The 26820-nt window shown below is 43.3% G+C and overlaps 1 protein-coding gene, 2 long non-coding RNA genes, 1 other non-coding gene and 1 pseudogene across 7 annotated transcripts in view; 3 read left to right on the top strand and 2 right to left on the bottom strand.

Annotated features, from left to right (window-relative positions):
• The window catches only part of LOC107518112 (solute carrier family 40 member 1-like), a 31360-nt gene extending 9725 nt beyond the window's left edge, over positions 1 to 21635 (top strand). Inside the window, exons 2-8 of the mRNA XM_036231058.1 lie at positions 3939 to 4006; positions 7094 to 7253; positions 8269 to 8384; positions 8824 to 8950; positions 10693 to 11385; positions 13139 to 13843; positions 18159 to 21635. Coding sequence (XP_036086951.1) covers positions 3939 to 4006; positions 7094 to 7253; positions 8269 to 8384; positions 8824 to 8950; positions 10693 to 11385; positions 13139 to 13843; positions 18159 to 18394 — 2105 coding nt within the window. The 3' untranslated portion in view covers positions 18395 to 21635. The remainder of the gene's footprint in view (positions 1 to 3938; positions 4007 to 7093; positions 7254 to 8268; positions 8385 to 8823; positions 8951 to 10692; positions 11386 to 13138; positions 13844 to 18158) is intronic.
• LOC118611206 lies at positions 9439 to 9557 on the top strand (annotated as a pseudogene).
• A 39-nt stretch (positions 21636 to 21674) lies between the features above and the next one.
• LOC118610709 lies at positions 21675 to 23269 on the top strand. The gene is made up of 3 exons (XR_004953933.1): positions 21675 to 21814; positions 22334 to 22517; positions 22915 to 23269. It is a non-coding gene; the product is annotated as an uncharacterized LOC118610709 (long non-coding RNA).
• Positions 23270 to 23353: 84 nt separating this feature from the next.
• Positions 23354 to 26453, bottom strand: LOC107518155. Of its 4 annotated transcripts, none has more exons than XR_004953931.1 (4): positions 26431 to 26453; positions 24819 to 24966; positions 24394 to 24427; positions 23354 to 23940 (listed from the first exon to the last, which is right to left on the bottom strand). It is a non-coding gene; the product is annotated as an uncharacterized LOC107518155 (long non-coding RNA). The 4 variants fall into 4 exon arrangements; XR_001598759.2 differs by having other exon boundaries at positions 26358 to 26439; XR_004953932.1 differs by lacking the exon at positions 26431 to 26453 and adding an exon at positions 26362 to 26405.
• LOC118610882 lies at positions 24270 to 24343 on the bottom strand. The gene has a single exon (XR_004954139.1). It is a non-coding gene; the product is annotated as a small nucleolar RNA SNORD93 (small nucleolar RNA).
• Positions 26454 to 26820: the final 367 nt, after the last annotated feature.

Genomic DNA, 26820 nt, shown 5'->3' with positions numbered 1-26820 from the left:
CAAGTTCAAAGGCAAGGGGTGAGCGTGGGGGTGGAGAACAGCAAAAGCAAGCTCTCCTCTTGCACTGGCTGCTTTCCTCAGAAAGCAGAATCTTTTCCAGAAGCCATTTGGAGACTTCTGCTTACGCCTCAGTGGCTAGAACAGTTAGAGGCCAATCCTGGCCACAGGGGATCTGGGAAATGGCGTCAGAGTAAGTGACATATCCTTTGTGATTCATCCCCTTGGGTTATGGATGTGCTATCTTCCTGAACAAAATTGATGTTCTGTTAACAAGAGAAAGGGGAAAATGGTGGCTTTCCATTTGCCAAACAGATGCCCTTTTTCTCTGGAGGGAAAATTGTTCTGTTTTACTAGGTAACAGAAACGATTTTAAAGGAAACCAAAACTAAACCTCTTCCTGCACTATATTATGAGGACGTTTAACAGAAAGATAAATGGTACCCCAGAAGAGACTGGTTTCTTGTTTTCTTGTACATGGTCTCTTTAGCCCAGTGTAATAGAAGCTTTTTAACCATCCGTGAAAACTATCTTTTGTTTTACTTTCCAGTTTGGTAATACATTGTAATATACATTTTATTTTTAAAGATGGTTCTCATTGTGGTAGGTGTTATGCAGCAGAACAGAATATGTACGACTACTCATCATATTATTAGCCACAGTTGATTGAGTGTCCTCTATAAGCAAGGCACGTCTTCTCATTTATGTAAGAAAAATGTGCCTAGTTGTTACAAAAAGCCTCAATTCAGTCTAAGACTTAATGAAAAACGAGAAAACTGAAAGCTTTCAGCAATTGTTTTAATTTCTATTTTGGGAGGTCAGTATAATAGGATACTTTCAACATCTGGACTCTTAAATGGAAGCCCATTTATTGATCATGGCAAGTAACAGTCATAACTAGAGTTTCCTCCTGTCCCCTTCCTTATTCCTTGGTCCAAGAGTAGGCTTTCTTTAAGAAGGATGCTACATGCCCATTGTAGATGCATTGGTATGAATTTCCAAAACAACAGTAGCCACATAACTATCACTGGGAGCCATAGTCATGTGTCCTCAGAAGGCATAGCATTACATGGCCTGGAGTCAGAAGGTCTTTGAGTATCCAGAAGTCCCTCATTATTACAATGGCCATTTGTCTGATGACTTAGCATTTTTGTGTTAATAGATGATTCTGTGCTAAAATAAATCATGGCTGGCTCTCCCCTGTTTCTGGGTGACCTCAGGAATGTGACTGACTGTGACATTGACCACCACACAGAGGCTCTGCTACAGGGCTGGTTTGGAATAGACCCAAGAGACCCCCTTTACTTCTAAGTCAACCAGGCCCATTGGGCTCCCCAACTCAAGCATCTTATTGGGGCTGCACCTGTAGCCTATGACTCGCCTGCCTCCCTGCGGTGACCCCTTGGAGCTGTCTTATTGCTGACAGAAGCCATATGACTGTTCTGCCTCCAAACTTAGATTTAACCCTTAGGATAAATATTTTCAGTGATTTCTCCCAGTATCTTATGTGAGAGATTTCCTTTTGATCTAACCTTAATATAATAAGAGTATATAGCTTAAAAAAAAAAAAAGAATAGATGTCCTAGAGGAGAGGAGAGAGTGTGGTAAGGAATCAGCTTTGCTGGGAGTTTGAACAGGCACCCATGGGAACAGAAGGGAACGTGGAGCAAAGGCGTGGGCAAGTGGGCAGGTGCGGTGATGGGAACTCAAGGAAGTCCTCTTCCTTAGCGATATAGGAAACAAAGCCATCAGCTCAGAGCAAGGGTAGGAAAGATTTCAGGAGAGAAGTCAGGATGGTGGGAAAGTAATGGACAAGAAAGACAAAGTTGGAACAAGGTGGAGCCTCAGAGCCCACTTATGGTTAGTGAATGAATTTGAAATGAGATCAGCCAGGGAGAAGTAATATACCCCTGGCCAGGCCCTCTCCCCTGGCTGGGCCAGATGGAAGATTAGGAAACATTCCAGGGAATTCCAGAGGTGAGAGGCCCCGGCCTGGAGCAGCCTATGATACCAGCCAAAGACCCTGCTCTTCAATGCAGTTTCTGTCACTGGAAAATTTGTCCAGTGTTGGGGAATGATGTGGAGAGCAAAACCCTGATGCCTTGGGCATAGCTGATGTGGTAAAGGATAGAGGTGTACCTAGAAAGAGTCCACAGGGTCGTGACCTCTTTAGGTGTGAAGGACCTGAGACACAGGTCTTTCGGCTTTGGAAAGGGTAGCTGAGTAGTTCTCCTGAGTCAGGAGATGGTATGTCCAACTTTGATGCCCTTCCTCATTGCCTCATTCTACCTTTTGGGTTCCAGGGGGGCCTCTTAAGTAACCTACCACGGTTCCTTGATGACTGTCTTGTGAGGTGAGTGGGTAGCACCTAGCCCCCTCTAACATGAAACTCACACTGGATGTTAGTTCACTGTCTGTTATCCCCTGGATAACAGAAGAGTAAGAACCCTGTCTAACTTTTTTTTTGACCACTTTATTCCTAGTGACTGGTAAAACACCTGAAAGACAGTAGATGCTTATTGAATTTTGAATGCATGAATACATAAAAGAGGGCAGGCAGGTAGGTGGGAAGAAAGGAAGGAAAGAACGAAGGAAGGGAGGGAGAGTGGGAGGGAGGGAGGAATTAAAGAAGGAGGGAAGGAAGGAAGGAAGGAAGGAAGGAAGGAAGGAAGGAAGGAAGGAAGGAAGGAAGGAAGGAAGGGAGGAAGGGAGCCTGCCTTCCTTCCTTCCTTCCCTTCTTTCCCTCTTTCCTTCTTTTTCCTTCCTTCCTTCCTTCCTTTCTTCCTTCCTTCCTTCCTTCCTTCCTTCTCTTCCTTCCTTCCCTTTTCTCCTTTCTTCCTTTCTCTCCTTTTGCTCTCCCCTATCCTTCTCTCCTGTTGGACTTCCTTTCCTGCCACTATATCAGGGCTACTCTGATGAATTGCAAAGATGAATCTGAGTTGGTAACAGTCTCTACAGAACATAAAGTGTCAAAGTTAGAGAAAGCTAAAGTGTAAAAGGAAGAGAGGTGGATCATCAAAGCCACTGCACCCCTCTGTGGATGCCCAGCTGTGGGGACCTTCATACACATCCACTATGCCCACCAGCTGTGGGCTAGAGCCTGTCTCAGCTCTTCACCCAGCGGCTCTCTCCTGCTTCCCTCCTGCCCGTCTTAGTCGTCACCCCTCAATGCCGCCTTTCTGACACCCTCGCCAAAATGGCACCCGATCCTCATCCATAAGAGCCACTGACATCTCAGCCCTCCTGGTCTCCTCCTGCAAACGCCCAAAGTTAACTCTCTCTAACTTTTGCACTCTAGCCCCCAACCTCTGGATTTTCTTGTTTGCAGTTATGCTTTTTCTTTTTTCCAGACCTTTGCTTCCATGGTTCTCTCAACCCAGGGAGCTATGTCCTTCGTGACATAGGAAACAAGACCATCAGCTCAAACCTCCCTCCACTCTCAAACCTCCTTTCTAGTCCAACTCCCTCTTGGCCTTGAGGTTTTGCTCGGGCGGTAACGCTCACCTAAAGCCCCTGTCCTGCTGTCTCAGATTGAGTTGGCTGCCATTTCTAAGTTCTTCCATTCCACTCTGGGCTACTTCCTTTAAAGCATGTATTGCAGTTTAATGGCTTGCTTACCACTCTGTCTTCATCTCTAGACCTGAGAAAAGAGATATGGTTGAATTTTTCCTTAGTGATCATTCAGTGACAAATGGAGACTGCTTTGAATTAAAAAAAAAAAAAAAAAAAGTCTCAAGAATCCCCTAACTTGTTAAGCAAAACCGTGTATTTTTCTGTTGGCCATGTTTTTATTTAGCACTGGGTTCCTCTCTCAAACCAAATTCATGCTAAGCAGGGTTTTACTTTCTCTAAGTTAAACAGTAAAATTTGCTTTTAAAAAGTATATATATATATTTTTTTACTATTTAATAACATTTATCATTTGTATACATGTGTTTTAGGAGCAACATTGATCTACCTCATGAGCCCAAGATTTTTGATTTACGTAAGCTGTGCCTTATCAATATGGGTAAGATAAATCAAAATGAAATTAATGTATTTTGGATGGCTAAGAAGGCTTTAATAGACAATTAAAATGTCTCAAAATATCTGATACAAAATGTGTGTAATATTTTTGTTAAAAAATATTTCAGATTACCAACCATATAATGCACAAATAGAGAAAAGTACATAAAACATATATGTATAAGGAATGATTATAACAAATAATTATAAAGTGAATTCCTTGCAACCACCACTCATGTCAAAAACTAGGATGTAGCCAGCACCCAAGAAACACCCCCTTCTCGATCACACCCCCTCCTCAACAATGAAAAGTAGCCATGAAACTCACTTTTATGATATTTACTTTCTTGCTGTTCTTTACAGTTTTACCCCTGGGGTAGGCGGCCCTAAATGATATAATTTAGTTTAGCTCAAGTTTAGTTTAAACCTTCTATAAATGAAATTCTAACTTATATGTTCTGTTGTGTCTTGCTTCTGTTTACCCGACATTGGTGGTAATTACCATGTTGCTGCATGCAACCCTGATTTCTTACTTCTCATTGCTATGTAGTATTTCATTGTATAATACACCACCATTTATTTTATTAGTTTTCACGAAGGGCCAGGTTTTGGTTTTATTAAGCCCTTCTATTGTATCTTCATTTTTCTAGTTCATTAATTTCTGCTCTGACCTTTATTATTGCTTTTCTTCTCTTTTCTTTGGGTTTAATTTGCTGTTTCTTTTCTTTTTCATGTAGATACTTAGCTCCTATCTATAGGAATTCAGCCTTTCTTTTCTAATATACATATTTAAGACCATAAATTTCTCTTTAAGCAGTATTTTAGTTGCATATGATAAATTTTGGTATGCTTTGTTAAAAATATTTTATAATGTCCTTTATGATTGCTGGTTTGACCTATTGATTATTTAGAAATGTATTCCTTAATTTACAATTTAGCTTAATTGCTTTGAGGTCAAAGAGCATTCTCTGTATGGCTTAATATTTTGACATTAAGATTTGCTCTACAATCCATTATCTGATCAATTTCTACAAATGTTTTAGGTACTTTAAAAGTATGTGTATTTTGAAGTTATTGGGTACAGTTTTTTTTTATGTTACCTTTAGGGAGAATACACACACATATATAACATAAAATACATATAAATATATATAAACGTAATATATATTTGTTTTTTGCTTGTTCTAGCAATTATCAAGAGGGAGGTAATGAGTTAAAATCTCCCACAATGATTGTCTATTTCTTCTTTTATTCCGCACATTTATGAGTCATATATTTTGAGCCCTTGTTATTAGGAATATACTCAAAATTGAAATTTTTATATCTTCTTGATGAATTGAGCTTTTATCATTACGAAGTGACCTTCTTTGTTTCAAGTAATGCCCTTTTTCTCCCTTAAAGTCTATTTTGTCTGATACCAATTCAGTGACATAGATTCTTTTTTTAATAATTGAAAAATTTTTAGATTACAGTTTACATACAATATTGTATTAGTTTCAGGTATAAAACATAGTGATTAGATATTTATCTAACTTATCAAGTGATCACCTCTATAAATCCAGTATTCATCTGACACCATACATAGTTATTACAATATTATTGACCATATTCCCTATACTGTACTTACACCTCTATGACAATTTTGTACCTACCAATTTGTACTTTTTAACTCCCTCCTCTTTTTCACTCTGCCCTCAACATCCTCCCATTGGGTAATAGACATAGATCCTTTTTTGTTAGTGTTTGCAGAGTATATCATTCCATCCTTTAACTTTCAATCTTTCTTATTCTTTTGTTTTAATCTATCTCTTGCAAAGAGCATCCAGTTGTATTTTTTAAATTCAACTTGCTAACTTTTATCATTCAACTAAAATATTTAGTTCATTTGTCCTTAATGATAACTAATGATCTATTTAAGCTAAGTCTACCATGTTATTTTGTGTTTTCTGTTTGGCCAATTACACATTTTCTTCTCCTTTTCCATCTTCTGTACTTACTATTTTTTTCTCTCAATTTGTCTTTCTGTGTTTTATTGTGGGTTTTTCTTCATACATATCTACAGTTAACTGATTTTTCTTTAGTTGTAATCTCTATTGAACCTATCAGTGAAATTTTAATTTTAATTTCTATTACTATATTTTCCAGTCCTAGAATTTCTATTTAGTTCTTTTTAAAACTGCCTATGTCACTTGATAGTTTCCAATTCCCTGCTCAGATTGTCAGACTTGGCATTTGTTTCTTTAATATAATAAAACATTATCATCTTACAGCCTGTGGCTGATAATTTAAATATCTGACATCTCAGTAAGTCTGTTTCTGTGTCTGTTATTTACTGTAGACCTTGCTCATGGTGCTTCATTTCCTTGTATGACTGGTTACCTTTGATTGCATGCGGGGCATTGTATTTTAAAATTATTTTAAGAATATTTTGAAACCTAAGATGATAGTATCTTCCTTTACAGAGGATTTTAATTGGCTTCTATGATATGCATAGCGGGTACTAGCCATTGGGACCAGTTTAATCCAAGTTCAAAGCTTGAGATATCCTGGCCCATTTAGATGCGATAAAGCTAGACTACAAGTCCAGGCAAGGGTTGGCTTGCTTGTAGTTTGCCCTTACTTACTCTGAGGGTGGACTTATATGGGATCTTAGCTTAACGTAGAAATTATGTTATCTTTGTCCTGGTTTTAATAGGTATGGACTTCTATCATCTGACCTTCTGAAACCACCAGAACTGCAGTTCTATTTCATTACTATTTCTTCTGAATCAGCAGATACCCCAGGGTAACTTGGGCTTACTTATGGGGTTCTCATGTGCTCACAAGTATTCATCTGATATTTTTTTGCAGGACTCTTGACTCTTTGATGCTTTCAGGATTTTAAAATATATTCTGTCCAGCTTTTAAAAGTAGAACTATATTGTATTAGAAAATGTTACAGCTGTACTGCATAAAAATATAATTTTGGCATTCTGGTTTTAAATGCTGCGCATTACATGCTCTTTGGGAGAAACGCATCTTTCTGGATTTTAACTTTGTACCATCCCTTTGGTCAGTGACTAATGCATGCTTTGCTTCTGCTGCCTTGTAGGGAGACCGAATGTGGCACTTTGCCATGTCTGTGTTCCTGATAGAATTATATGGACACAATCTTCTTCTAACAGCAGTGTTTGGCTTAGTGGTGGCTGGATCTGTATTAATATTTGGGGTCTTAATTGGTGATTGGATTGACAGGAAACCAAGAAATAAAGGTAACATTCTTTTTAAAAAAAAATTATTTAAATGTTTCAAGTACATAGTACATTGGTTAGAAATCTATATAGTTCATAAGGTAACATTCTTATCTATCGCATACATAATTATATAGTAAATTATGATCTCACTGGCTCTTTTGGTTTATTTAGTGAAATAAAACATAGAAATGAACTTAATAGCAATGGAATATAACTTTTAAAAACTAGAAAAAGAGTTAGAGAGTTTTGTGTCATTCTCTGGTACTACACTGAAAATGTTTTCCAGAATGTAGTTTTTAGATTCTGACCCATTCCTGAAAACATGCTTTCTTTTTTTAATATTCTGGTATTACCTATGTTGTATATACTTGTGTTATTTTTATTAAAGGCAATTTCTATGTGTGAAATATGTCTTTATATCAAGCATTCTGTCTAAACTAGGAATTAATATATGGAAACTTATTTGTTCAAATATAGATCTTCATTTAGCTTTTCGCTCTAATATCTCTTGAACCCTCCTTTACTCAATAAAAGTGTAGGATTTTCTAAGTTTTTCCTATTCTTTTGATTAGTCCATGGGATTATTTTCGTTCAACCTACAAGGCCTGAAAAAGTGTTCTCTAAAGTCACATCCTTGGAAAGGCTAACTTATTTAAACTCTGAAGTGTTGGCCCTTAGGCTATATTGATAACTTCAGCCACAAATGAACTCCAAAAGAGTGCGATATAGCAGTAGAAAATTTCAAGTCCTCTGATTTATCTAGTATCTTGCTTTTCATAACATCTTTCTCTCGAAGTATGTTTTCACTTACTTGCAAAGCCCAGCATTTTTTTTTCTTTTGGTGGCCAAGGCTTTGCTTCTAGTGAACACATGAGCCTGCTCTTTGCCTCTCGATCAAGCCTGCAATTACTGATGGAAACGACCACCTTGCTTGGCACGGGAATTTGGTCAAAGGCATTTACTCTGCTTCAAACGATGCTGTAGCTGTGCCCTGTCTCCTGAAACCAAGAGTAAATATCATTTCCATTCACAGTTGCTCATGCCTCGCTCTTCACTCAGAATGCCTCCGTCGCCGCCTGCTGTGTGGTCCTCATGCTCGTGTTCTCCTACGAAAGGGAGATGGAACAAGTCTGGCGCGGCTGGTTCCCTGTGAGTGTCTCCCATCGCCTTCCTGCTCCCTGAGAGTCGATGTCAGAGACACGGCCTGAGTTTCCTTCAGTGAGTCATCTCTGTACCGCCCTGCTCACTGGTTTTGGATCTGGCCGATCTTTTGCCCGTGTTGTCCTCACCCCTAATTTGTGAATCAGAGCTTAAATTTCAAAGACACGAAGGCAGCAGAAGAGTAGAGTCTCTATCCGCAAGGTACAAATTAGCATCGGATCTGGTGCTGATGGGGTAGGAAGAAGAAAATGATCAAGATCAACACGATAATGTTTGGCTCCATGCTTACATTGCACCTCTTTCTCTGGAAGGTTTTTTGTGTTCATTTAGATGTTCCTCGAGGTGTCAGATGAATAACTCTGTGTAGTACGATGGGCTGAGCAAGTCCGTTCCAGGGTTCCAACCTCCCTTTATCCTCCTTCTGTAGGTGGCCTGCTATGCAGCCGTGATCACCCTGGCGGCCTTGGCGAACCTGGCCAGCACGGCGTTGACAATCACCGTTCAGAGAGACTGGATTGTGAGCCTCACAGGTGACAACAGAGGCCAGCTGGCTGGTGAGCTGTGCCACCCTCGTCATCACACGTCCTTGATAGGCTGAGAAGCAGGCCTGGCTCAGTGAACAGAGTTGATGAGCCAATCAGGCCTCTGAGAGAGGTAGCAAAGTAGCCTTTAAGAGAAAAATGTTTGGAGTCAAATGGACCGGGACTAGAATCCAGCTAAAAACAGCTATGTGGCTCTTACCAGCTGGAAGTGACTTAACTTCTCCAGACTTCACTTTCCTCATCTATAGAATGGGAGAAATGATGACAACTCCCCTCCCCCTTCCACCAGCTCAGTTTTGGGAAGGATTCTGTGACGTACAGGATTTACAAAGCTCTTAACACTGTTTTGCACATAGGAAGCACGTAAGAAATGGATGATAATCTTATTATCAAGAGGATATAGAAACTGTACTTTTGGGAAAGAAGTCCTTTAAAATACATTATAGAAGTTCCTTGACAATTTTAGACCTGGAAAAGAAGGGAATTAAAAATAATTTTCAGTCTGCGCCCATCCCACCCCGAACAGGCTCAATCCTGTCTGATCTTGGAAGCTAAGCAGGGTTGGGCCTGGTTAGTACTTAGAGGGGAGACCACCTAGGAAAAGCAGGTACTGTAGGCTTACCACAAAAACAAACACAAAATTTTTAATTCTGGCCAGTGATAAGCTTCCACTTTTCTCCGATATTTCATCCCCAAATGTGATGGTCGATCATCACTTATCTGACAGTGAAGGGTAGATTTTTTTCAATAACGGAACTAAATGGGAAGATCTGGCATCTTCTTTGTTTTTTCTTCCATTTATAAAACTTGGATCATTTACGCTGTGATATTTTCAAATTGCCAACTTAAAGCTGGAGCTCTTGTCCTACCCTATATTTGTGCAATTGGTACTCTCTGTGGGAAAATGTTCATGGGTGTTGATAGCCGAGATAAAGGAAGCTATTATGGAGGAGTCTAGTAAAAAATACTCCTTGCAAGGAGTAGAAGCCCCTTATAATCATGTTTTCTTTTAAATTACACTTATTTGGATGTACTGTGGCTTAAATAACACTGCCCGAAATAAAACAACTATGCGGGTAAAAGCTGGGTGACATGGCATTGAAAGTGTCCTCTGTTTTTGAGTAAAAGAAAATCTTCCTAGTCTCTGTTAATTAATTTAAAAGAAATCTAAAATAAGGCTCAGATTCTGGTATGAGGTTCATTATCATTTTTAAAACGATCTTGTAAATATATTCAATGATGTTGGAATAGTTAAGAGAATAAACTTGGAGTCAGACTGCCTGGGTTGAAATCTCAGCTTTACCATTTCCCTTCTCTGTGACTTTGAGCAAATAACTTCTTTGTGCCTCAGTTTCCTAATTTGTAGAAGGGAGATAGTATCAACTTCTTAGAATTTCTGCGAGGATTAAGTAAGATGAATATAGGTAGAAGGCTTAGAATTATGTTCCAGGCACAGAATAAGTATTCCACCAATTCTGACCGTTATCTCCCTTAGTTACCTCTCACCCCTATCAACATGCTAGTCATAATAATGGCTATTAATATTATTATTGTTGTTAAGATAGTAGGGTGAAATAGAAAAGAATGCTGAGACAGGAGTTAGATTAAATAGCTCCAAGAAACCTAGCCTCTATCCCTCAGTTTACTCATTTGTTAAGTGTTCAGATTCCAACAACTGATCCTGAAGGTCTTTTCCAGGTTGAAAATCCTATGATAAATGTACAATTAGACTGTTTCCTTCCTCTGACTTACAGGGATGAATGCAGCAGTCCGGCGGCTGGACCAGATCATCAATATATTTGCTCCCCTGTCCGTGGGCCAGGTGATGACATGGGCATCTCATGTGATCGGTTGTGGTTTCATTCTTGGATGGAACTTGATCTCACTTCTTGTAGAGTTTCTATTTCTGTCCAGGGTTTATCAACTAGTTCCCCAACTGGCCAAAAAACCCCAGCAACAAGCAGGGGGGCATTTCCTAGAAAGGCAACAGGAGGCTGTGAGCAGTCAAGGTAATGAAAACTCAGAGGCGGCTTTCGCTCTTTTTATTCTCCTTTATGTCAGTGTCTCGTTTCTTTTTCCCAGAGATGTGTCTCATCATAATCTCAACATTCTGTCTCCAAATTTGCCTAGAAACAGTGAGAAATCAGGAGGCTCCAGCTGTGCCCTCGGTCATGCAGTTCATATGGCTGATCTCATGGGTAGGGGTAGGTGGGGCTGCCATGTAGTTACACAGGTTGTACAGTTAGTTACACAGGTTATGTACAAGGGCTCCATTCAGAGTGACTCCAGTGTGAGTAGCATCTCTCCCGACCCCTCCACCCCGCAGCCTGTGCAGTATACAACCTGCACAACCGATTTCATGGTCCTGGGGGGCAGATTACTCCTTTCTATCTCATGCATAAACATCTTCCCTAAAGAGTCTAAGCTAGAGACCACTGTATTAAGTAGTATGGGCTGCTCTTTAGTCAAGATGATACTATGAATCAGCCATCACTGCTATCAGCCATGTGTTTCAAAATCAGAAATTCCCTAATTTTAGGATGAGGCTAGGAGGAGGGAGGACCTGCCCGTAAATATGACCTCATTCTTCTAAGATGAGAATCATCCCTACCTACTGAGAATGTTGCCCATCTGCCTGGCATAAAACAGCCTGGTCATTGCTTCTGACCTGAGTTTCTCTTCGCAAACTTATTATAATTAATTCTCTTTTCTCTCAAGTTGTTTTGTAATTACAGCCCACCAATCTCATTGCATGAATAAAGTATGTGTACTAATAGAGACAGACAGATATTCATATTTAAATGATGGACAGATGTGTAGATAGATGGATGTAGAGATAGCTACATGATAGATAGAGCTATATTCTTGTCATCTGCCATTTATTAGCTGTGACCATGCACAGTTAATTTCTTCTGATTATCTGTGTCTCACTATCTATAAAGTAAAGATAACAATAACAGGGACTGACCTCCGGGGTGTTGTGACAATCACATAAGGCAGCCTGTGTAAAGTCCTATTTCACTCCCTGGCATATAGCAGACTTAAGTCGATGCTAGCTGTCGCTAGCTGTTGTCTCTCTCTCTCTCTCTCTCTCTCTCTCTCTCTCTCTCTCTCTCTCTCTCTCTCTCTCTCTCCCTCTCTCTCTCCCCCTCCCTCCCGCTCTCCCTCTCTCCCACTCTCTCTTTTCTTTCTTCTTTTTTCTTTTTCTTTCTTTATTGCTTTCTTGCTTTCTTGCTTTCTTTTTCAAATTGTTGCTGTTATTGTTATTACCTCTTTTTTAAAAACCTGCCCTGGCAGTAAATTATTTTCCATAAACAAGAGCTCCACCCCTCCCACCGTTCTCGGTCTAGATTGGATTTGGCCCACCTGACCCTTTCTCCTCCCTTCACACTCAGCCCTATTTGGCGTCTCTAGTCCTTTTCAGAGCTTGTCTCAATTTGTGCTAAATGCCCCTCACAAGTAAAGCTACGATGACACAGTGGCGAGACCATCAGATGCCACCAAAAGGGGTTGTATGTTTTAAAAACTTGTGTGCCATCGTTGCCTATTATATCCCGGAAGACTGCAAGGTAGCTATCATTTTCTTTTCACAAGTATCTCTTTCTTCAAGAAGATAACCGAAGGAAATGCCCATCACTATTCCCAAGAGTTTATTGCCGCGTCTCAGTCCTGCGAACCCTTCCCTGTACCTTCCCTTTCTCATCGACACCCACCTTCCTCACCGCACCGTGTGCCTTAGTTTGGGTTCTCTCCATAGCAATCCTTGAGACAAGGATTTGGGGCGAAAACTAATGTTTTTGGAAGGTGATCCCAGGAGGCATAGTGAAGGGATGAGAGTGAAGACAAGGAAGGGAGAAAAGCCAGTGAAAGAGGGCGGTTGGAGCGCGATCCTATCCAGGACCATTCAGAGACTGCGTGGAGTGTACCTTAGAATTGTCCCACCAAGGGCTAAGGAAACTGGGGTGTTTCTCCACCAAATCTCATCCCTCATCAGTCAAAGGCTATTCCCAGGGGTGTTGACTTCCTGCCCTTCTGTTCCTATGGCTGGAGAGAGACCCTCAGGTGGAGACACAGTTGCTTGGGGTAGGAAGCCATCGGTGCACCTGGGAATTGTCCAATGAAGAAGGAGATGAGGTTCGGGATGGGCTGAGGGCATTTGGGGAGGGCACTGGCATAAAGCTGATTTGGGTTTTGTTTTAGGTGAAATGGACTCTTGGGAAACCACCGATGGATTCTTTGACAAGCCCAAACCTTTAGAAAAGCTAAAGGACCGCGAGTCCAGCCTTGAAGGACGGCAGGCCGCAGGAGCTTCTCGGCGCCTTCGGAGCGCGCGGCGGCTGCTGCGCACGTGCCGCGGCGGCTGGGAGGCGTGCTGCCGGCAGACGGTCTTCCTGGCCGGCCTGGGGCTGGCCTTCCTCTACATGACGGTGCTGGGCTTCGACTGCATCACCGCCGGCTACGCCTACACCCAAGGGGTTGGAGGCTCGCTGCTCAGCATCCTCACGGCCCTCTCGGCGTTGTCGGGCCTGATGGGTACTATTCTCTTCACCCGGCTCAGGGGGCACTACGGCTTGGTCACCACGGGGATCATCTCCAGCTGGCTCCACATGGGCTGTCTGACGCTCTGCGTGTTTTCCGTCTTCGCTCCTGGAAGTCCTTTTGATCTGGCCGTGTTCTCACTCCCGTTAAGCAACAACTCTTCTTCAAACCATGAGGTGCTAAAAGAGGACCAAGTACATGTTTATTCCTTTGAAAGAAATATGAACCAACCGGTCCTTCCCGATCGCTCCTCCATCCACTGGACCAACAGCACGGTTCTGTTTGAAGGCGAGCAGGAGCCCAAGTATCCCGAGTCTTACATCTCCATCAGCTTGCTCTTCTCGGGCGTGATCCTGGCAAGAATCGGTGAGCAGTGGGCCACGGGCGGTGGGGATTCCGCAGTCTGCTAAGTAATCTCAGAAACATTTTACGGTCTCATCACCGTGTCATTGTAAGCCTTCACTGTTCCTTGGCCGACAACCCGTTATGGGACAAGAACTGTCCTAGACACTGGGTACGTGAGAGCAGTTGAACCAGACAAAGTCCATGGGATGGGAGACCGCTCAGTAAGTAGTCAACAACCGCCAATGCCACCAAGTTCTGTTAGGGAAGGACAAAAGGATTAGGAAGGCAGAGGAGGGACACTCAATCTTTTTTTTAAAAAAAAAATCAGAGTTGACATTCAGTATTATTTTACATTAGTTTCAGGTGTGCAGCATAGTGGTTAGACGTTTACGTAATTTCTGAAGTGATCCCACTGGGCACTATGCGTAGTTGTTACCGTGTTATCGGCTATGCTCCCTGTGCTCTGCTCTACATCTTGTGACTATTTCGTAACTGCCAGTTTGTGCTTTCTAATCCCTTCCCCTTTTTCACCCACCCCCTCAACTCCCCTCTCACCTGGCAATCGCCAGTGTGTTCTCTGTGTCTGTGAGTCTATTGTTCCTTTGTTTGTTCATTTAGTTTGTTCTTTAGATTCCACATGTAAGTGAAATCCTATGGTGTCTGTCTTTCTCCGCCTGACTTATTTCACTCAGCATAACACCCTCTAGGTCCATTCATGTTGTGGCAAGTGGTAAGATTTCTCTCTCTTTTATTTTTAATGGCTGAGGAGGGACACCCAATCTTATTTTGTGGATTGGGGAAGCCTTCCTGGAAGGAGACAGAATTAAGAGATCCCCGAAGGCCAAGCCAGGCAGACGTCGTGGAGAGGGAGGACTGCTCTGGGCCAGGCAGACAGTTGAACGAAGGCTGAGATGTGAAAACATGGAGATTTGGGGCAGTGAAAATAGTTATTTCCTGGGTGTCAGGCGTGTAAATGCTATGGACGGCATCTACATCAAAGAAGCGCTCTGACCTGGATCCTTTCTCTGTGGAACTGGCGTGGGGAGAGGGGGCCAAGGACCAAGAGGAGACCGAGCTCGTTGGGGCCCAGGCTTTTCTTAAGCTGCCTGGGGGGTGGGGAGTGAAATCCTTTCCCAGGGACAGGGTGCCTAACTCTGAGGGTCGATAAGCTTGTCTGTCCCCAAGAACTTGGTTTCTGAACTCTGCCATCAACCACATGGCAGTGAGCACATATCTGATTTACTTAGGGAGTTTAAAAAACACTTTTTTTTTTTTTTTAAATTTTGGTTATTTGATGCCTGATGAATCCAGCAGTGACACGTTGAGGGTCAAAAGTGACGGCAACAGAAACCACTTAACAGTATACTGGCTCAAGTGATGAGACTCGCAGATCCGCAGCCTGGGAAGAGTCTGGGTCTTGCTCTTAGATGTGGAATCCCAGTGATCAGGTTTCTACCCAGAGCAATCCTTTCTTTGCCCAAGCCCTGTTCCCTCTCCCAAACCAAAACACACCACCTTCAAAGCCCCTCCCCGGGGCCACAGCTCAGAGCCAGCCAATTCCCCACTCCCACGTCAGAAATAAGCGAAGTGGGAAGTGGCGAAAGGAGTGGATCAAAAACGCAGCGAGTCTTCCTCATTCGCTGAGCAAGCGTCTTGCGTACCTCCTCTGCACACCTCATCCACCACTCCAGGCACCAGGCTTCAGCAGGGGCCCTGCACCTCTGGGGCCCAGCGCTTCGCCTTCTCACTTCTGGAGCAGGGGGCTGGGGTGGTATGTTCCTCATTTCTCCCACGGAGACCTAGAAACCCTTGTTTGGTCTGTAGAGCTTTGGAATCTTGGGAGAGCGAAAGGGAAATTTTGTAGGTCCAATTTACCAGGTTATAAAACCATGGGCTAGCCGGGAACCTTATTTCTCTGATACAATGTGTATACATGAGAAAGAAACTGTGTTCCTAATTCCAAATGCTGATTTAGTGACCTGTGCTTTCATCTGGAGGTTACCTAACCTCTAAAACAGTCTAAGTGTAGTGTCCCATGGGTATCTTTTGTTAGGGTATTTGGCTGGCACTTTGGCCTTTAATTGCATGATCAATTGAGAGCAGGTTGGCCACTTAAGATTTATGCAATTCACATTATATTATGATAATCAAGTATTTAGTTCAAAAGGAAAAAGAAAAATCTCCCAGTATTCCTGTCCCCAGGTGACTTGATCCTTCCTGACACAAAGGAAATGATCAAATGTGAAATCTGTCTGGCAGTGCCTGCAATCTGGAGAAGCATCCGGTATGAGAGAAACCTCGGGCTTTTCTCCATTGCAATAGCTGTTCTTTTAGCTGCCTCTGGATAAGGATGCCAGAGACATAGGACACTCTTGACACTCCTGGGGGAGACAGCTCAGACATGGAGCCAGGTGGCCTGATGATGTCGGCAAGTTACCTGAGCTGCCCATGTCTTTCTCTGTAAGATGAGAAAATAATGACAGTACCTACCTGTCAAGGAAGTCCCGAGGATGCATGGGAGTAATTCCTGTAGGTAACGTGGTGAGCACACAACTTTCTTTAAGTATGGGAACTACTTGTTAAACATTAACTCTCATCTCCAGCCATTATCATCATTCTTATGTTCTGGCTGGAAATTCTGTGCTTTCAAGAACACTATGGTGTAAGGGATGGGCAGAAAGAACCACCATGCTAAATGAAATGGATGCTCTGTAGCTCCCACACATCCAAGGCCAGCAAATGCCCTTTACATTTATTCCTAGCAGAATTACAAATGGCCTTGGGGTTGGTGGCATGCTGTTGAACTTGCACACGTTAAAAGCCCCAGTGCTCAGGATATATTGTGCCTTGGTTCACTTGGTTAGCATGGCCCAGGCCTGGTGGCCACGATGCCTGGACTTCTCATCAGGACTAGTGGCCTGTGGCCTGCCTTGGTATCTACCATGTATCCCCAAGCACAGGGCTCATTTTAGATATGCTCAGTAAATATTTGTTTGCATTCTGGTGGAAACTAAGTTACAGAACTTTGGCTACAACACAAGTTGGCATATTGCCCGTAAATCACTTTGCTTTCTAAAACCTAAGAACTATAGCTCTTTGTGCCTTCGGTTTAGAAATAATTCTGTCAGTGCATAATTAGCCTTCACTGCTTGGAGCACTTCACATTGTACCACTGCAGCATGTTGCAAACACTTCCTGGCTCTGTAGGTTGTGCTCGTTGAGGGCCACGTGAGCGGATTTTATAGGCGAGCTCCCGTCAGAGTCCAGCACAGGGCAAACGCTTTGGTGGGCCAAGCCCTGAGACTTAGAGGCCGTGCAAGGTGGTCAGGACAGCCCAAGAAAATGGGGGGGAGGGGTGTTGTCAGGACCCCCAAGTGGGGGCCACAGCAGGGTGACAGGGGCAGCCCAGGAGGACAGAAGGCAAGGCCAGTACCCTGCAAAGGCAGGTTCTGGAAAACATGGCATATTTGCTCCAAATAATTCTTGAGTTCAAGACTAGGTCTGGGGATCCAGACGGAGGCTACCAGGGAGCTTCTGGAGGGCCAGAGCTGGGTCTCAGGGAATCCAGGCCAACTGGCTGGTAAACCAACCAGGCGGGCAGAAGCTGGGAGCAGGTGCCCCTGGAGGAGGCACCAGAACCCACGGGGCAGATGCTGTCACTCAAGGACAACACTGTCTTCACCTCGGATGGCGTCGGCCCTATTCGATGCCTGTGTGGCAGGTCCTGAGGGTGCTTCTGAAGTGCAGTCAAACTTAGCCTCTTTATGTGGTTAAAAGTGGGAGATGCAGGGGAGAGAGGAGTCTAATTCTTTCTCTGCTAAACCAGGAGTGAAAAGGAAAACTCTGGAATTCGTACTAGATTTGAAGCCAAAGATTGCTCTCAAAATGTTTCCTAAACATTTTGAAGTGAAGTGGAAGGTATAAATAAATACACCCAAAATGAAGTTTTGTCATTATCTAGCAATGGTGGTGGTAATGGTGACCCCAAAAGATGATTATAGTACCACAGATTATGATGGTGACTATGGTTTGGCAACCAAGTGAACCAAGGCACAGTATGTCCTGGGCACTGGCGCTTTTAACAGTTTCAGCTGCACACCAGCAACCCCCAGGTCATTTGAATTTCTGCTAGGAAGACATACAAATGGCACGATGGCCAGGCACAACCTATGACCTTCACAATACCGTATCGCGTAATCCTCCAGTGAAGATGCTCTAAATGTCCCCATTTCGCAGATGAGGAAACTGAGCAAGAGAAAGAACGACAAAACCAATCTTTGTCAGAATTCTCACTGAATTCACATTTTTTTTCTCCCCCAATACTGCTGCCCTGTAGGTCTCTGGTCTTTTGACCTCACTGTGACTCAGCTTCTTCAGGAGAACATTCCAGAAACGGAGCGCGGGGCTGTGAGTGGCGTGCAGTGCTCCCTGAATTACCTCATGGACCTCATCCACTTCATCCTCGTCATGTTGGCCCCATGGCTTCAGCAGTTTGGCATGCTGGTCTTCATCTCCTTGCTGTTTGTAACCACGGGGCACACACTGTATTTTTTTTTACGCAAGAAAGTGTAAGATTAAAAATGTCCATGCTCAGAAGACAGTGAAGAAAGGCACTTTGACCTGAGAGGTAGGCAGCTCCTCTGACTGCTCAGAGCTCTAGAAACACTGGCCCCATCTTGAGCGTTACCAGTGATTGCCCCGTGTTGCTACTAAGTGCCTACCTTGTGCTGCTGCTACATTTGAGGCCAGTTGTGTCACCCACCACCTTTGCCAAAAGAATCAACCACATTCAATACATCTTTGTGATGATGGAGACTCCGGAGTTTGAAAGGGGTCTGACCCACGGCGTGCTCACTAACTAAACCCGGATTCCTCTCCACGCGACCTCAAGGGGTTTGTTTTAATTTTGCCAGAGTAATGATTCAGTGTTTTTGGTTTTTATTGTTCCTCAGATTCTAAAATTTAGTTAGAATCTTCTGGTCAATGATGTTTGGTCTCAATTCCTTATGTGTGTTGTTTTGTTCTATAGCTGGTGTGTGGATGTTCTTTTGATGTGCTAAGTGCCCCTCAAGAGGACAGAAGCTATTTGTTGGAGAAGCAGGTCATGGTAATAACCTTTGGGTGGTTTCTGGACTCTGTCCAGGTCAGAGGTATGACAGTTCCTCAAAGACCTGAGCAAGCTACACCTCAGTGATCAAGCTAAAATGTCTATTTTGACCAGTTCTGATCAAGTTTGTGATGAGCTAATTTTGAGTTTCTGGTCACTTGTAAACAATGTGAAAACAAGCTGAGAAGCCTAGAAAAAAATCCCTATGGCTCTTCATTTAAAATAACGAATTGCTATTTTGTAAATGCCGTGATAATAGACATTCACTTAGAAGTGAGAACCATGAGGCTAGTAATGAAGCCCCCTCTGGCTCCAAAGTACAGAGCACTTTTCGTGTGTGGGAAAGTCACATTTTGGGAATAACCTGTAGCATGCCGAGTAGCCCCTTAGCAGGTTGGCATTGGTGGGAATGGCGTTTTCTAAGACAGGGTTTCTTAACCTCTACGCATTTGGGGTCAGACAGTCCTTTGATGTGGTGCTGTCCTGTACATTGTAGGATATTTTGCAGCATCTCTGGCCTCTACCCTCTGGATGCTGTAAGTACCCCTCACCTCCAAGTTGTGAGAATCAAAAGTGTCTTCAGACATTACCAAACGTCCCAAAGGAGGGCAAAATTGTCTCTCTGTACCAGCCCCTCTTAAGAACCATTGCTTTAGAGAAATATGAAATCCAAGGGAAGAATCGACTTATTGTCAAAAAACAAAAATGACAAAAAGTCATTATTAGTCATAAGGAAACTACAAAAGGGGATTTTGCACAGATCTGCTTTTCAGAGTCAAGTTAAGAGAAAGCAAAGAAAGGAGAGAATTTCATAGAACATTTTGCTTTAACATAAGGTAGTTTTTTTTTCTTTTTTAAATGTACTTTGTACAAGTTCTGGTAATACATAGTATCACCTCCCCCAATCTCTCTTCTTCCATAAAACAAACAAACAAACAAACAAACAAACAAATCTGAAAGACCGCTACAGACACACACACACACACGCACACATGCATGCATGCACGCACACACACACACATACCCCCAAACTAACTAGATGGGAAACCAGACCTGCTCATCATAAGGATTCTTCACTAATGAAGTTGTATTTTGATGAGATGTAGCATAACAAGTCCTCTGGCCCTCGATTGTTCTAATGAGCACATAAGTACTTGTACAGAGTAGTCTTTGAAGGACAGAAGACTGTTTACTAAATACATCCTCCTGAAGTCTTATTTAAAATCCTCAGAAGTGCTAGCAGCTTGAGTGTAGAATTTACGTCAGGTCTTCTAAGAAGCACTGGCTCCCTATCCTTGAAAAAACAGCTGCTTACCTGTAAATTCTGCGTTTGAAGTGCTAATTTTACTCTTGCTTTCCTCTAGGTCCTATGTAATAGAAAAGCAACATCTTTCTCTCTATCGGATTGTGGAACCACCATCTTCACGCTTTCATGAATATTTTGATTCGTGTTTTATACCAGCGCTACCCAATGGCAATATAATGCAAATTACGTTTATAGAATTTTTAATATTTCATTTAACCCCATAGACCCAAAATATTATCATTCAACTTATAATCAATATGAAGCTGAGATTTTTACATTCTTTAACATTAATTCTTCCAAAGCTGATGTTTTTTTTTAACACCTCAGCGCATCTCAGGTCAGATGAGGCACATTTCAAGCACTCAAAAGCCACAGCGGCCAGTGGTGACTGTATTGGAGTGCAGTTTGGACTCCATCATTCACAAAGTTCCACACATATCTCCACTGTAGGGGGTCTGTAAATGATACAGTGGGCTCTATTCTGCTCTGGGGGGAGAGGGCATTTGTTCAACTGGAAAATCAATGGTGTCAGGCTCTTTCGTCAACTACCGTGTTCTGCTCTGTTCCCAAGAACATGTCGTGGTGACATAGATTACAATATTTCGACTGGATTTTATCTCTGAAACAGATGTGGAGCTGTCCCTCTAGAAATGCAGTGGGCAACTGAAGTGGGTTCTCAAAACAACCGGCCCCTTGCAGTACAGACAATATCCAGTAGGGGGCCTTCTAGTCATGGTTGCCTAGTCAGTCCCAGACTGTGATAAATAACAACTTGGTAACAAAATGTTGGAACCAGAACTTTTCAGTTTGTGAATAGAAGGTAAATTTTGGGAAGACAACCTTTATGAGTACAAAATAAAATAAGCCTTTCAAACACATCTCTGGTTGTTTATCTGTCCATGTAATCTCAACATAGCTTTTCTCTAAAGAGGTTCTCCCTGACTTTTGGCTTGACAATCAGCTGAGTAGATCCAGCCGCACAGGGCTCACTGGCCAGCTGATCTGACTCGCTAGAGTTGAGTGCATCAATCTCCACTGTCTCTAGATCCTGGTTTAGTTATTCAGACAACCTTCTGTGTTCTTCGTCTTTCAAGGTACTTGAGATCATGAGGTGGAAGAAGCTTCTTCTCACTTGGGTTCCAAAGAGCCTAGAATGCATATGACCCCTCCCCCTTCCCTTCCTCCGTTTTAAACTTACATTCAAGTGCCAAATAACGACTTTGCCTGCTGGCTCTCTTCTCTGGCTCCTCGGAGGCTCATCGCTAAGTGGGCAGGAGCTTAAAGCACGAGGTTTAATGGCTTGTTTGATAATCCTGCTGTCTTCTTGCAGAGCTTTCATCCTCTCCTCTAATTATTGTATAGTTTGCTATTTGTGTATAAGCCACCCCACGTCGTCTGGAAATGTGGTGGCGGGGTAGTGCGGCGCGGGTGGAGTGGTGAGTGGACAGGTGAAATGCTTTAGTTTGTCCTCACAATTGAATCTTTCAGATAGCCACTCAGATACTAAGTGAAATTATTCCTCGTAACAGAAGTTGACCGGGGCACATTCTAATCAGCTTCATCTAACACAGCGATATGGGTAAGTCACATTGTGTAAAGTCCAGAGTCAGGAATCGTCTATCACAGAACTTAACACACAGGGAGAACACGGTAAATATTTGCCAAATTATATAAATATTTAGTTTTAGGAATCTCAAGAAGTACATCTTAGTTTGGGATATTCACTTGAACTTCAAAGATTTGCTTGCTTTTAAGAAACAAAAACTACCTGTAATCAAGGGCTTAGGAACACATTTGAGTACCTGTCAAAAATGGAATATCCCTGTTCTCAAAATCAAATTGACTCAATCGACCTGAACTGACAGAGCAATAGACTAACTGTGACTCTGGGCAAGTCACACCTTAGGTTAGTGACTGAAATTCTTAATTAAATGTGGAATTACACATTTTCAAAGAAATAGTAACCATTAGCATAAAACTGCATTTCAATCATCCTTTTATAGTCATGAGCCTTTTCATGCCCAAGCTCCTCCCTTGGGCTTAATAAATCCTCTTTGAAAACATTTAATTCGAACCAATTCACTTCATTTCTCCTCAGGGCACTTGAGCACAGAAGAACCGCCTGGTCATTTAATAGTCACGTTGGCATCTTTCCACTTGCTTTAGCTCCGCTCCATACGTTGGCACGTGTTGTCAAGGAGGGCACGTTGACTGCAGAGCCTTGCGAGTGGCTCGACTCATCCCATTTTCTTCGGTGATGCTACTTATTTTACTTAACCAAGGTACTGGACAACTCTGGGTTGCCATGGTATAGGGGTGATTTGGGGGAGACGAAACGGGGAATGTATCAAACCTGGAACCACAAGGGGGTATCCAAGGGGCAGTTTGCTCCTCCGGGTAAGCTGGCACCATGCAGCTGTTTGTAGCACCCAGTCATGAAGGCAGAATCAACAGGCTCTGCAGGGTAGACATACTGCCTGAGAGAACCTACTATGGCTCAATGCTTGGCCCATTCCTCTTTTCAAAAGCATCTTTGCCTTTCCCAAGAGAAAAAGGGACAGTTTGGACTGATTCCTTCAGGAGTAAACTACGTTGCTTATGCCATCAAGCTTTAAGATGACGCAAGACCAATGACTTAGTACCTAGCACCTCACTTTATTTCCCTAATTCCCTTGCTAGCCAGTATTGGCCAAGCCATTTTCTTGGAAGAGAATATTGCCAATGTGGAAAGCAAGGATGGAAGGAACTCAAAGTAGTGCTGACAAATGGGCAGAACTGAACTTTTACACTCCGTTTCCTGCTACTGTATAGCCACCAGAATGGATTGATAAGAGACTGAGGAAGTGCCATCCACAGGTGAGATTTAAAATGCAGCCACGACGAGAAATATGTTGTTGCCTGAAATTCCCATAAATAGTAATTTTACATCCTTGATAAGTGAGCCAGCATATACCTTTTGGTCCTGTTTCTCAGGTGTTTACTAGTCACTTTATGTGACTTACACCCCGAAGTGATGTTGATGTTTTTGCCACTTTTAACATATCAGAAAGTCAGGTGCTGACCCAAGACTGCCTTCCCATAGATTTCATTGGAAGTGTCATTAAGATGCCAGAAAGGGTAAGTTTTTAAAGTCATGTTTATTGAAACATAATTTACATTCAGTAAAATTCGGACCAAATTGGACCAAAGCACAATTATCACCATAATCAAGTAGAATGGCTCCTCAAAACTCCCTCGTGCCCCTTTGCAACCAAACCCTCCCTAGGAATCCACTGGTTTTCTGTCAAAAGGGTCAAATTTAATCATTAATAACCAGTGATGGGAAAATATGAAGGATGTAAAACCTAGTTTTTAAAAGGATGCTTTAGTCAGAAGAATGGAATTTAAAATAACCTTTGTAAATTAAAGCGCAGTTGACAAAGTTGTCTTAAGATAGTAGAACAGCTAATCTAGTTACTTTGTCAAGCTGCAGGCAGGGGCCAGGTGACAGAAAAGCTCTTTTAAATAATGGAACTGAATTCTATATAAATTCTCTTTGGGGCAGATATGTTCTTACAGATATTTGTCAACTTCTCACAATTTACTACTGCTGCCATCACGAAAGGGACAAGGAAAGCAAAACCTTCTCTATATGTCAATCATCACATGTTCGAATACACCTTATCTTCTTTGAAGTGACACAATTCTGTTTTTCAAGCACCAGCCCTGTAAAGGAAGTATCACAGCACGTAATTAGATCAGCAAGTGCTAAATAAGACATGTTATCAAGAGAACAAATATAAAACCGTAGGCAATAAAATTTCCCAACATATTACATTGTCAACTCAGACACAATGTTCTGACATGAAAACATTTTTTTTTTTTTTTTTTTACTCAAAGTCTTAATTCACCACCTCAGCCTTCTTTCTGGAAGACTTGAACTCAAAATGGCTACCAATGGAAAAGACAAACATTTTGAAAGAGTAAATATCAATCACTTAAACTCTTTTAAAATAGGAAGGGATGTGACTGCATTTAATAAATTCTTATCAAGTTGGCCTCAGGTAAATCCTTTAACCCATCAGAGCAGAAGCATATCCAATCAGATTAGAGTTCTCATCCTTGGCCAAGAATTCTAATCAACTAGTTAATAACTCAATCCAAATTCTCTCCATTTACCTGAAGTTTGTCAGCATCCTGAACTGGACTGAGCCTGGTAGAAAAATGAAAACAGTGTTAAGATTATCATCTGGTAACTTTGTTTTGCTAGTGTCTTTTATTACAGAGACCTGTCAGGGACCTTTGATGAAAAGCTACCTTTGAATATAATTCCTGTTTTAAAAAGCTACATTCTCCAAATTTCCTGACAGTTGGGAATTTCCTGTAATATCCAGCCAGGAGTAAAATGAATAGTTCAATAAGTCCCTATACTCTAGGATTCTACTTAATAGACTGTCAACAGTCACCATCTTCCTAACTTTGTTACATTAGCAGGAATATCAGTTTTAGAAAAAATAACATTACTGGCAACAGTATTTGCCTAGAAACAACTGAAACAAATCTTTAGGAGTTAAAAACCAAAGGAAGCCTGGAAACTTATTTACCCAGAGGAAGAGTTGAGAACAGTCCTCAGCACTTGCTCAGTCCTTAAAAAGACACTGGCTCAAGTCCCCCTCCTCTTTGAAGAGATGCCTGGGTCTCTCAGCCCACGTCCCTTTCTCAGATGGAATGGTTTAAAGTTTGGCTCGACACCTATGGCAATTGTAAAATAAAGCCTGGCATTCTGTTTCCCTGTGTTGTAGGGCTGTTCACAAAAGACTGAGGTACTGGGGCAGGGGATAGTGTCTGTTTGCTTTGGGTCTATACAGATGGATTGGGGGCGGGGGGAGGCTGGAACATGGCCTGCAACACTATGCCTTCCTTCCTCTTTCATTTTTTGTTATTTTATTTCATTATTTTTTATTTTTATTTTTTAAAATTGTTGGGGTAACATTGGTTAATACAATCATATAATTTTCAGGTGTACATTATCATTTGACATCTGTATATTCTATTGTGTTTACCACCCTAAGTCCAGTTTCCTTCAGCTACCATATATTTGATCCCCTTTACCCACTTCACCCTCTCCCTCCCTTCTGTATTTGACCCCCTTTCCCCCATCTACCATTCTCTCCTCCCCACCCCCTACCCTCTGGTAACCACTAGTCTATAGTTCCTGTCTATGAGTCTCTGTCCTGTTCATTTGTTGCTTTTAGGTTTATATCCCACATACTAAGTGATCAGACTGACATTCTACTTGGTTGTCTCATCAGTAAAAAAGATCTTTCACAACTCTGAGGCCAACACGTAAACCCCACAAGCCTCACATTTCAAAAGATTACTAAGTGATACCTGTGATAGTTACAATGATTCCTTCATTCACTTACTGAACTCTAAATCTAAATCTGCACAAATCCCACGACATTCGGACAGTAACCCTTTCTACAGCAGTGGCTACCGCCAGTAATGAATACTTAAAATGCCCCCCCCCCCACAGCAGGAGGCTCCCGTAAACTTAGTGCTCCAGGGCAGCCTCGCACGTTTCTCTGCCTTGGTGGGCTCCAGTGGCTCAGATTTCCCCCCAGAACAGAAAACCCTGGTGGCCTCACTCCCTGCAAATGTTATCCTTTCCGCCAAGAGTCACCCCGGACCTTCAAAAAAAAAAAAAAAAAAAAAAACCAGCCCAACCACCGAGCGCAGTGTCCACTGAAGGGCTCGGTGGCGGGGACGTTACTGTGCGGGCTGAGTTGCCTCGGCTTGTCGCTCACCCCGGTATTACAACGCTCCCCACGGAAGCTTAAAGCGTTTCGGATCGTGCCCTCACCCACTTCCGAAACCGGCACTGTCGGGGTCACCAGAAACCCCGCGCAGGCAGGGCTGGGGTGCGCCAAGAACCCCGACTCCGCCCTGGGCTCTGCGCCTCCGCCCCGGGCCCGTTGGTTCTCGAAATGTTAACTTTGTATTTAAAAGGAGCGTGAAGCTCCCTGTGGCCCGGATCCCAGGGGCGCGCGGGCCACTGGCGGAGGGTGTCCCCACCCGAGAGGGGCCATCCCAGGGGCTCCCCGGTCCGGAGCAGGCGAGAACGGGGACAAGGAGGGGCGCACCTACTAAGTGTCACCGGGGAGACCCCAGGCCACGTGGCCGGCCCCGGCGGCGAGCCAGTCAGAGGTCACTCACCCAGGCGCGCGCCGCTGCCGAAAAGGGAGGGCCTCGGCGAGACCAAGTTTAAAAGGAGCCTGGGCCGTCGGCACCCGCAGGCAGCCAACCAAAAGGTGGCCCAGGCGCCCCGCCCGCCCGCGCCCCGCCCGGCCGGCCCCGCCCCCCCCGCGCCCCCCCCCCGCGCCCCCCCCCGCGCCCCGAGGCCCTCGCGCTCCCCCTGCCGGCCGCCCGGGCGACGCGCAGATCCCCCAGCCCCGGCCCTGGGACGCAGGAAAGTCCGCCACAAACACGTCCCTGGGCGTGGGGGTCGTTCACTGCACCGCAGGCTGCGTGATGAAACTCCTGGCAGTCCGATAAAGTGAAGTGTCTCCGCTCCCAGTCCCCCACGCCTCGCCCCAGGGCGCTCTG

Source organism: Rousettus aegyptiacus, unplaced genomic scaffold (assembly GCF_014176215.1).
Source record: "Rousettus aegyptiacus isolate mRouAeg1 unplaced genomic scaffold, mRouAeg1.p scaffold_m13_p_13, whole genome shotgun sequence".
Classification (NCBI taxonomy): domain Eukaryota; kingdom Metazoa; phylum Chordata; class Mammalia; order Chiroptera; family Pteropodidae; genus Rousettus; species Rousettus aegyptiacus.
This window is presented reverse-complemented; position numbering and strand designations above follow the sequence as displayed.